The 11,764-nt window shown below is 46.6% G+C and overlaps 1 protein-coding gene across 1 annotated transcript; it reads left to right on the top strand.

The window, feature by feature from the left end:
• Positions 1–695: 695 nt before the first annotated feature.
• Positions 696–2,231, top strand: Kcna10 (potassium channel, voltage gated shaker related subfamily A, member 10). Its single transcript, XM_005388925.2, has one exon. It carries the CDS (start codon positions 696–698, stop codon positions 2,229–2,231), a length of 1,536 nt encoding a protein of 511 aa, XP_005388982.1.
• The last annotated feature ends 9,533 nt before the right edge of the window (positions 2,232–11,764 follow it).

Here is an 11,764-nt window from a genome sequence, read left to right as displayed (position 1 = left end):
TTCCACATGAGGGGCTGAAGGCACAAACAGCTCATTACCATAGAGGACAGTGTTGCTAGGTCACCCTTCTTCTAGCCTCTTCTTCTAGACAGAATCCTGGCCATTTTCAGGCATCCACTCCCAGGTTTCTCCACTTGGTCCAAGAGGTAGTAGTTTGCGGAAGTGGTGAGAAATGATAGACTTCTAGATATATTTTGGAGCTGTAACCAAAAAGATGTATGAGAGAGTCATTGTTGAACATGAAAAAAAGGAGTAAAGAATCCAAATGTGTGTGGAAAAGTATTGGGTAGACTGAAGGACTTCACACAAATACAAAATTATATTTTTATTAACCAGAAAAGTTCTCTTTTACTGTGACCCCTCTCTGTCATTGTATATATAGATTTTCCTTTGCTGGGGAAAGTTTGTCTTTCTCTACCAGGCCCTTTCTTTGCAATTTCTAGCAGTTATTCATATGTGTAAACTCAGGGGCTGAAAATTGACTTCAGGAAAGGAATGCTGGTGAACCAACCATAACATTCCTTCTCAAGCTAAAAAGAATTCATTGTTTAATCCATTGATGTGCCTTACCTCAATAATCCAGAGCTAGCAGTATCCTACCCTGACTCAGATATAATGAATTTTTTCTTCTCCACAGCTCACAGCATGCAGTGAAGACTGGGAGTCTTCATGCTGCTTCCCTGAACCACCCTAGAATGGATGTGTGTGGCTGGAAAGAAATGGAGGTTGCTTTGGTCAATTTTGATAACTCAGATGAAATCCAAGAAGAGCCAGGGTATGCCACAGATTTTGATCCAACAAACCCAAAAGGCCGGACTGGGAGCAGCCCCTTTTCCAACTGGAGGATCCTCATCAGTGACAGCACCAACCATGAAACTACCTTCTCCAAGTTCCCAGGAGACTATGTCGATCCACCGGGGCCTGAGCCTGTGACCTTGAATGAAGGAAACCAGCGAGTGATCATCAATATCGCTGGGCTAAGGTTTGAGACCCAGCTAAGAACTCTCAATCAGTTCCCAGAGACCCTCCTAGGGGACCGGGAGAAAAGGATGCAGTTCTTTGACTCCATGAGAAATGAGTATTTCTTTGACCGCAATCGGCCCAGTTTTGATGGGATCCTGTATTATTACCAGTCTGGTGGTAAAATCCGGCGGCCAGCCAATGTCCCTATTGATGTCTTTGCTGATGAGATCTCCTTCTATGAGCTAGGTAGTGAGGCCATGGACCAGTTTCGGGAGGATGAAGGCTTCATCAAAGACCCTGAAACTCTGCTCCCCACCAATGAATTCCACCGACAGTTCTGGCTCCTATTTGAGTACCCTGAGAGCTCCAGCGCTGCCCGTGGTGTGGCGGTGATCTCTGTGTTGGTTGTGGTCATCTCAATCACCATCTTCTGCCTGGAGACGCTGCCTGAATTCCGGGAGGACAGGGAGCTGAAGGTGGTCAGAGATCCTAGCCTCAACACAAACACGACAGCCCTTTCGCAGACCATGTTCACTGACCCCTTCTTTGTGGTGGAGTCCACCTGCATCATCTGGTTCACCTTTGAGCTGGTTCTCCGGTTCGTGGTGTGCCCCAGCAAGCCTGACTTCTTCAGGAACATCATGAACATAATTGACATCATCTCCATCATTCCCTACTTTGCAACTCTCATCACAGAGCTGGTCCAAGAGACAGAACCAAGTGCCCAGCAGAACATGTCCCTGGCCATCCTGAGGATCATCCGGTTGGTGAGGGTCTTCCGCATCTTCAAGCTCTCCCGCCACTCCAAGGGGCTGCAGATCCTGGGGCAGACGCTGAAAGCTTCCATGAGAGAACTGGGACTGCTCATCTTCTTCCTCTTCATTGGAGTCATCCTCTTCTCCAGTGCGGTCTACTTTGCTGAGGTGGATGAGCCAGAGTCCCATTTCTCTAGCATTCCTGACGGCTTCTGGTGGGCAGTGGTCACCATGACAACTGTAGGCTATGGTGACATGTGCCCTACCACCCCAGGGGGGAAGATTGTGGGCACTCTGTGCGCCATTGCAGGGGTCCTCACCATCGCCCTCCCTGTGCCAGTCATCGTCTCCAACTTCAACTACTTCTACCACCGAGAGACTGAGAATGAGGAGAAGCAGAACATCCCAGGGGAAATTGATAAAATTCTCAACAGTGGGGGCTCGAGAATGGGCAGCACAGACTCTCTTAATAAGACCAATGGAGGCTGCTCTCCAGAGAAGTCCAGGAAGTGATCGGGCCAGGGCTTCTGGAGTCTGAGGCCCCCCTCGTCTGTCTCCCCTCCCCTCCCTCTTTCCCCCTCTTCTTTTCTCCTTCCCTCCCTCCTTCTCTCACTTTTCCCAAAACCAAAATTTGCCTTCTGTGACCAACAGGCCACCTTTGACTATGAACTGTTATAATAAATGCATATTTCTGTTGTATTCTCTAAGCTGTTTGTTATTAACCCATTACAGGAATATTGCCCTCTCCTTTTCTCTGAAGGAAGCAATATAGCTCGTTACCTCAAAAGTACTGACAGGGATTTGGAGCTTGAAAATGCAGGATCCAGGCTACCCACACTTACTGAATCAGAATCTGCATTTTGTAAGATCTTAAGTGATTTGTCTGTATATTAAAAAGCACTTGGGTTTAGTGTCCCTAAGATAGGCATATTAAAAAACCATGAGCAATGTGTAAGAGCTCAGATTTAGTAATAATAACAATAATAATAATAATAATACATTATGACTGTGTAGCATTGCATACACTTTCAAAGTCTATTCACTAAATTTTCTCACTGCATTTCAATATAACAAGTGCAATAGATTTGATTATTTCCACATTGCACAAACCAGGGAGCCGCAACTTACCTAAGGTCACCCAGAAGCAACAGCATAGTCAGTGCTGTCAAATCTTCTACCTCTGTGCGTAGTGCTCTTTCCACTAGTGAAGAGGCTGTGATGGAATTGTGGCAGGTGAGAGGAGTTTGAGAGGACTGACCTTCAAACTCTGGGCAGGGGCATTCTTCCTTGGAAGCCCCAGGACCTCAATAGTGTGGGGATAGAGTGTCTGCTTGACCCCCTGCTCCACAGCCCCTTCCTTCTGCAGTGGACAAGCAGAAACATTCCTAGGTGTATACTATCTGACCTGTCTCCGCTACTCCACACAGAAGCTGGTGTCCTGAGTATGGGAAGTGTGAGCCCCAGAGGACTGCTCCAAGAAGAGGGACATGTTCACGTGCTTCAGAGTTTGGTTCCCACTCGGTTAACAGGAATTGACCAGCAGTCTATGGGGCAGCTGAGGAGGAGATCCTATGCCTCTCTCAGGGCCAATATCCAACACCTAGCCACACCTTAAAAGTAAGTCAATACCAGCACAATCAATGTCTTGGGGTCTCAAGTCACTTCACAGCCCAACTCCACCCAACCCACAAGATTCTCCAGAGAAACAAAACAAATAGGGCAGGAGTGCTTGCATGTGTGTGTGTGTGTGTGTGTGTGTAATTTACATGTACATAAAGTTTTGCATATATAAAATCATATATATATATACAAAGGTTTATATATACAGTAATCCCCTCCCCAGAGAATGCCTGAAACCCAGAGAAGCTGATGGTGTTGTTCCCGTCTAAAAGGTCTCTTTTAAACTTCCATAGCAAAAACAAACAAATGACATCAGGGAAACACGAACATTTTCAGAGCGTGGCACGATTTGCAAAGGGCTTCCCAGTATTGTGTTTCCTTTTCCGTCTAATTATGCCTTTGCCTTTGCCAAGTACTGTATAAGTCAATACTAACAGTTGCATCTATTCATCCTCCCATACTTTATAAACCATAAAGCACTTCGAAAACTTAAGGGTTTGGGGGAGAAAAGTTCTATAGAATTTAAATCACAGGACTTGCATGAGTTTTCACAATCATATGCCTTTGGCCTTAATGAACCTCAGTTCCCTTAAGTGGAAAACGGAGACAAACACACGCACACATGCACACACAACAACAACTCCCTCATGGCAGCGCTCTCTTACCACACCTCATTCCCAGCAAGAGCAGGCGCCCAAGCCTTCCAGGTGTCATTCCTCACCCAATCTAGCCACCAGTGCTCCTCAGGGCCTTTCTGTGGCTCCAAAGTGGCTGTTCCAAAACCGTCCTATGCTGGACACAGGTCCCTTACAGTTTTCTAGTTCTCTGACTCTTACACTCCACCTTCTTGAGCTTATTTCCAAATCTGAAACAATGCAGGGTTACGTGTCAAGTTCCTGAGAAGATTCAACAATGGAGTGTTACCAAAAGTAATGTATGGAAATAAAGCACATCGCAAATGAAATTACTTATTATTCCTTAAATGCTTTCCTTTTGGATCAATATTAATGATGCCCAAATGAGAACAGAATTTGCGTTTGCAGTTCTGGTCAGATCACGGCCTTTAACATATGGCAGCTGATTGAAACAGTTGTGTCTATGTGGGTAGGTGTGTCTGTGTCTGTGTCTGGCTGTCTGTGTAGATACCATGAAAACAGAATTAACTGATGTGGAGAACAGGTAGTAGTAGGCACAGGGATGATGCATGTTTAATAAGCAACTACCATGTTCTAGATGCTTCACACACATGCTTTTCATTTCACCCTAACCACTATAGGATAGATATTATTTCCACTTAACAGGGAAACTGAAGCTTTGCAAAGTTAAGTAATATTTCCCTACGGCAAACTGTAGGAGAGTCACCCTACACAACCCAGTGAAGGAGGCACCGAACTGGTCAAATCAGATGTGGGTGTGTTTAACTGTCTTATCTCCCCGCCTTCACGGGCAAGGAGCTAACTCCTATGCTGCCGCCCTCAATTCCCTTCCATTTACAGCAAGACCGAAGTTACCACCATCCAGGCCAGCATCACTCCCTTAAGTTCTGGAACATGAGAGGCTGACTTGATTCACTGGCCTGAGAAGAAATGCTCAGCGGACCCTCCAGGACAATCTGCAGACAAAAATCCAGCGTGGCTAGCACCTCAGACAGCGAGATGCTGCTCACATGCAGAACTCCTTGCCCTTCTTCCAAGCTGGTCAGTAGCTGCCCAGCTTCCTCCGCTCCCCAGGAACTCCTCCCACGACTTGGTCAAGCACACACCGAGGATGCGCAGCTGGTGCGCAAATACATTAGCAAGACACTTTGGGCAGCAGGGGGCAGAAACCCAACTTGAATTAACCCAAAAGGGTCTGCATGTGTTCCTGTGACTGAGAACTGCAGGAGGAGGGTTTCGTACTCCACCTTCAGCGCTGTCCTCGCCTCTGTCCATCACGGCTCTTCTCTGTTCCCTCTCCTGGGTGCCTTCATGTGCCTGGATGCCAGACTTCTTAGGGCTGGGAGGACAGCAGCCTTATCCTCACCTAGCCAGAAAGGAAGACAAAAATATACACACACATGAACACACATGCATAATCACCTTTCCAGTCACCCATTATCTCTCACAAAAACATTAACTTCATAAGGCAGAAATTTTTAGCTTAATCCAGTGCTATGTTCAAAGTACCTATCAGCACATAGTGAGTGTTCAATAAATATTTGTTGAATTAATGAATTGTCCCTTTAAATTCTCCTTCCCAAGTGCCCTAAGAAGATCTAATGAAACTACCTGATAGATCTGGTGAGATTTCTTCCTACTCCACCCATATTGTCTCCAAAGCATAGCCCAGCTGGCTGAAGCCAGTGTAATGCAGATGTGACGCAGGGGACCCTTGAAGGAGTTATGGGACGAGGCCCGGGGTCAGGGATGAACACAGGGATGGGCAGCAGGGGTAGCCCTGAGGAGAAGCGCACACTGGTGACCCTTGAGATGAAGCTGAGTCACAGGAACATCAAGTTGGTATATATGTGCTTCTCAAGACCTTAAGCTCCTGGGGATATATCTCAGTGGCACAGCGCCTGCCTGCAAGTGCGAGGTCATGAGTTTGATTCCTGGTACACACACAAAGAAAATACTTTAAGTCAACATCTAATTTTGGAGATTTTGCACTTTTTAAATCTTTAAAATAAATAAATGAAATAAGGGCAGCAAACTTTGATAATTATTAAATCCAGATAGCAGGTATATGAAGGCTCGTTTCACTATTCTCATTATTTTTTATGTATGAAAGTCATAATAAAAATTTTTTAAATATATTTCTGACTTCCACTGGGAAGTCAGAAAATTTGGCCACCGTAGTGGAGGCTGCTGTCCAGGTCGCTACCTTGTTGTCCTCCTCTGATGTCCCTAACCCACCTGCCAGCCCCAGGAGTGCTAGCATCTGGGTTAGTGGCTTTTCCCTGCTAGGTGTAGAAACCCTCCCAGAGAGCTGCTGGCCTGCAGAGAGGTGTGATTTGCTCGACTGAAGCAGGAAATGCGTCTAAGAGGGCCATAGGTTTTTACATCAGGAGTTTGTGTGCACTGAGTGATTTACTGAGATCTGGTCTGTGGCCTTCTTCTCCCAAACATCCCTCTGAGTGAGGAGTGGGGTTTGCTTGGAGAGGTAGAAGCAGTAGCTACAGGCCGCAGGGCTGTCCCTTTCCTTCTCAGAGGACAGCTTTCTGCACTCCCTTGCTCCCGGGTGTGCTTCCTGGTGGGCAGAATTGAAGGCAGGCAAAGAGATGGGAGTGGAATTTCTCTCAGAAGGACCCGTCTGGCCTGCCTTTGCAAGCTTTTCAGTGGAGCAACCTAGGCTTCAACCGCAACTGCTGTGGACAGGCAATCTGGAAGTTCCTGCCCTCACAGCCTGGCTCCTTGCCTACCCTGGGCACCTGGAGTAGCCTCTTTTCAACTGGCAGATCCCAGAGTGCTGGAGTTCTGCTGAGGAAGATCCAGCACCAGAGAATGCTTAGGACAGGTTATAAGAAATAAACCTCAACACATCCGAACACTTTCCTGTCAAGAAGTCACTTTTAAACTGGGTGTGGTGGGACACATCTGTAATCCAGCACCTGGGAGGCGGAGGGGTAGGTTGGTGCTGGATTACAGATTACAGGCGCTTCTCCTCAGGGCTACCCCTGCTGCCCATCCCTGTGTTCATTACATCTGTAATCCAGCACCAACCTACCAGGACTGAGGCAGGCACCCCAGCGCTGTCCCTCTATACTGGATCCCAGGAAGGAAACACCTAAAGGTGCCCTATGCTGCTTGGCAGTTGACTCTAACCTCTTGAAAAATAAAGCACATGGGGCTGGGGATTTAGCTCAGCGGCAAAGCGCCTGCCTGGCAAGTGCAAGGTCGTGAATTCGGTTCCCGGTACAGGAGAAAAACCAAAAAAAAAAGAAAAATAAAGCACATCTAGTCCATCTCATGGAGTGGAGTGAGGCAAGGGCCCTTTGAAGTGGGAGAAGAAAGGTTGCTGGGGCTCCCCAGGGACCACTGTGTTTGCTCCTCTGACACATCCTTAGTGACAAGAGAGAGTCTGCCCTCACAGGCAGAGATGAAAAGGCACCGGGGGGTGGTAGGAAACCGGGGAAATGGGAAAAGGAAGATCAGACAAACTTTTGTTATCACATCTCAGGGGAAGCGGAGGTAAAAGGCTGCCTAGGAAATGTCACCAGATAATGAATGCTGTTTCACTCCCCTGGCTGAGGTGTCAGTCAGATGCTTAGAGAGAGAATGGCAGTGCTCCTCCCTCGGAATTCTAGATGGGTATTCTCATCCTCCTCTGAACAAGGGTCCCCTGGCTCAGAGCACTCGCTTTCATCCCTCTGGTCTCCCCCTTGCACCTTATTATTTTATTATTAACAGAAATAATAAATATAACAAAAACAATAAATGATACCAGACTCCCATAATTACTGTAAGAATTAAGTAATATACTACTGAGATTCCTCAACAAACTGTAAAAGGTGCTATACAAGTAAACAGAGGTATACAGTGACCTGATCCTTACATGGCCTGTAGGTCCATGCTGGATGACAGTCTGTGAAGGGTAGACAAGGCCTGAGATGAAACCTGTCCGTGGTCTGGAAACTCTTTAGGGCCCACGGCTGTGCCCAGGGACTGTTTTGACTCCAGCACAGGGTCCATTCCATAATAGGTGCTCAACAATGAAGGGGAGAGAGGGAGGAGGGAAGGGAGAGAGGGAGAGAAAAAGGAAGACAGATGATCCAAGGGAGGAGGGTCCCCCACAACTTCCCCACAGCCCTCAAATTGATAGTAATCAGGACCCATCTACCTGGAGAGTTTGGGTTGAAGTAACTTCTTGGCACAGGGTTTCCTATACACGTCCTGAGTTCTCTACTTTTTTCTGTGATACCAAGCAGAAGATGACCAACATCCACTGTGTGCCCAATGATTAAACCTCCTTAGGGGTGTAGGTGGCACACTCATCGTTTCCTCAAACATTCATCAAGTCCCTGCTGTGAACCAGATGCCCAAACTGTGTCAGGGAGTACAAGGCCAATGAAAAGGGGGTGTCTCTGCTTTTGAAGTGTAGAATTGGGCTTCTCAGAAGGACCAGAAACTCGTGCCCTATTTGTTGGTGGACCTGAGGGGTTTGCCTAGCCATAAAACTTGTTACTTCCTGATCCCTTGTACAAGCGAGTTATCAGCAAGCTAACCTCCTGCTCCCTGGCCCACCAAACGGGGAAAGTGGGCCTGTGTGGGCCCACCATCTGGTCAGTCGTGGGACAGCATCCAAGCAGTGAAGGTGTAACTGAAGAACTCACTTTCTACCACAGGGTTCTGCTCGCCGGAAGACACACGGTCATACTGAACTGGAGAGACATTGAAGACCAGGAGGGAAGTCAGTCCAGTGATGGACACAAATGCAAGTCAGGGAAGGAGCTCCAGCTGCAGAGACACAAGAGAGAAAGAAGCCTCCTTGCAGTGCTGGAGAATGAACCGCTAAAATGCTCGCACTTGAATGGGAAGAAGGAGAAAAGGGCATTGTGTATCCCGGTGAGACTCATCCTGCCTTCCAGCGGAGAGAACGGGCTCCTCATCACAGGGGCTGAAGACAAGGCAAGGACCTTGGGCCATCTTTCTCTTTATGGAGTAACAGACGAGAGAAGGTCTATGGCCAGGGCATCTGCAGTCAACTGTGCTGAAAATGGAAGGGGCTTTCTTAAAAGTTTAAATGAATAGAAAGAGCAGAGTGCCATGGCCTTTTCTTTGAAGCTGGAGAGAGAACGGAAAAAGAAGGAAAATACTCAGACTAACAGTTGTTTTTGAGGTTTTGTTTGTGCTTTGTTTTGTTTTTTGAGACAGTGTCTTTCTATGTACTTCAGGCTGGCCTTGAACCTACTATGTAGCCCAAGGGCCTCAAATTCACAGTGATCCTCCTTCCTCCGCCTCCCAGGTGCTGGATTACAGATGTGTCCCACCACACCCAGTTTAAAAGTGACTTCTTGACAGGAAAGTGTTCGGATGTGTTGAGGTTTATTTCTTATAACCTGTCCTAAGCATTCTCTGTAAATGATATGCTCGAGTTCAACTGCTGTAATGACAGATAGATACTTTTGTTAAAAAAATAAAGCATGGAACATTTATGTACTAAGGAAGCACCATCAGGAAACACCACATTGGATCTGGAAAGGCAGCATGTGGAAGGAGCCACAGTTTGACATGCCTTATGTCGCAGGTCTAGGTTTCAATCCCAGCTGTGCTATGTGACTATAGCCAAGATACTAAAACTCTCTAAGATTCTATCCTTTCCACTGTGTTGGGGTTCATTGTGCCTATATACTGGAATTGTCTAGGAAATTAAATGACTGCTTGCTATAATTTGGATCTGGACTATTCCTCAAAGACCCACCCATGTGTTGAAGGCTTAGTCCTCAGCTTAGCGTGGTTAGGAGGTGTTGGAAACAATAAGTGGTAGGACCTAGTAGTAGGCTTAGGTGCATCCTCCAACAGGACTGTGGGATGCCAGTCTCTTCTCTCTCTTTTTTACACTCAGCCATGAGGTAAACTGGCTTCCTCCATCACAGGCTAAGTGATTGTCTTGGACATTTTGTTACAGTAACAGAAAGCTAACTAACATGGATGTCAAAGATAAAGATCCTTTCATAGATCAAGAACTAAATAAGTAGTAGCTTTCTTATGGAATCTCAGAAAAAGTACAAAAGGTAAACACGCTCCCTGTTGCCACTTGTTAGCAGTGTAGGGAGAGATGGGACCTCTGATGTTGGGTCAGATAAGAGATATGATCCTTTAGGGTTTAGAAGAAAAACCTCTGCAGTATTCCAAGAATGTAAACAACAGGCAGTCTGCTGCTTACTTTTGTAACACTGTCCACCCTAATTGTTTCCATGTGTACCCAAGTTCCCCAATTACCCCATGAGACCCAAACCTCTAGCAACAAACCAACCAACCAGATGGGGCTGCCTCTACAGGGAGGGCACCTGGTAAAAACTGGACCACTCCCTATATTCAGCAGTTACCCAGCTCTGGGGCCCCACTCCTTAGAGTGGCTTTGTATCTGTTTCTTCTGCCAATAAATTACTTTCGCTTTGCACTATCTTCTGACTCCTCTTTCTCTTTCTACATAAGAAAGAGAGATAAACCCAGGAAATTCAAGGGTGGGCTAATGACTGTAGACCCACCCAGGGATTCAAAGCAGCATACCTGGACTCAGGGTAGGGTAGTACTAGCAACACACCTGAGTATGGGCCTTGGGCTTCTGCCACTGTGAGCCCCTTAGGACAGTGTCTAACTTACTTCTGAGGTTAAGAATGTCTACTTCCAAGTTCTCCTGTGACACTTCTGGGTCGTTCTCAGAATTCCCTCCAGGGCAGGAATGATAATGGGTCTCCCTACTGTGGGTTTTAGACACTGATTCAGCAGATTGTCATCTCATAGGAACCTCACAGTGACTATGCACATTGTTCAGGAAGGTTTGGGCTGTTCTCCTCCTTTAGATCTGATAAAGCTGAGATTCTAAGGGCTGAGGATTTAACGTAGTGGTAAAGTACTGACCTCCCATGGCTAATGCTCTGGCTTTGATCCTTAGTACTGCAAAAAAACAAACAAACCAACCAACCAACCAACAAACAAAAAACACTGAGGTTCTAAAGAGCTCGGTGGCTCACCCACCTCTCCCTGAGGCCTTCCTTCCCTGGCACTATGGCTGACTCCTCTGAGCAAGGTCTGGCCCAGCAGAGCTTATCAGAAACTCAGCACGTGCTCTATGAAAAAATAGAGTGAGGGAGGGTGGACAACATGAGAAGGACTACTTTTCTTTCTCTGTCCCAAGAGACATCAGCCTTTCCTAGGGCCAAGATGCTTGGTCTGCCTCTTGGACTCTCTGGAAAATCTATGACCACTTCTGCCTGTAGACTACAGCCTGAGGGCTTAATCAGCAGGCTATCCTGCCTTGTAATTCTGGAGGCTGAAAGGCCAAGGTCAAGGTGCCAGCAGGGTTGCTACTTTCTTTGCATTATACTTGGTCATCTTCTTCCTATATCTCTTCACATTGTCTTCTCTATATGTGTACCTGTAATTTCCCATAAATTGGAGTAGCCCGGGCCGGGCATGGTGGTACAAGCAGGTAATCCCAGCACTGGGGAGGCTGAGGCAGGAGAATTGCTGTAACTTTGAGGCCAGCTTGGGCTACATAGTAAATTTAAAAGTCAGCCTTGAACTACATAACAAAACTCTGTCTCAAAAAAAAAAAAAAACAAAACTGGAGTACCCCAGAGTTCTCTTGGGTTACAGGCATGTGCCACCACACCCAGTCAAATGTTCCATTTTTATAAGGACACCCATCATACTGGGTTAGGGCCTGCCTTAAAAACTTCATTTCAACTTGATTAACTCTCTCGAAAGACCTTACTTCCAAAT

The sequence above is a fragment of the Chinchilla lanigera genome, unplaced genomic scaffold, assembly GCF_000276665.1.
Source record: "Chinchilla lanigera isolate Chin_1 unplaced genomic scaffold, ChiLan1.0 scaffold00034, whole genome shotgun sequence".
NCBI classification, from domain to species: Eukaryota; Metazoa; Chordata; class Mammalia; order Rodentia; family Chinchillidae; genus Chinchilla; species Chinchilla lanigera.
Note: the sequence above shows the minus strand (reverse complement) of the source record. Positions and strands in the feature narration are given on the sequence as shown.

Bases quoted from the DNA above. Each gene is read 5' to 3' on its own strand.
- Kcna10 (XM_005388925.2), top strand. From the start codon at position 696: ATGGATGTGTGTGGCTGGAAAGAAATGGAGGTTGCTTTGGTCAATTTT.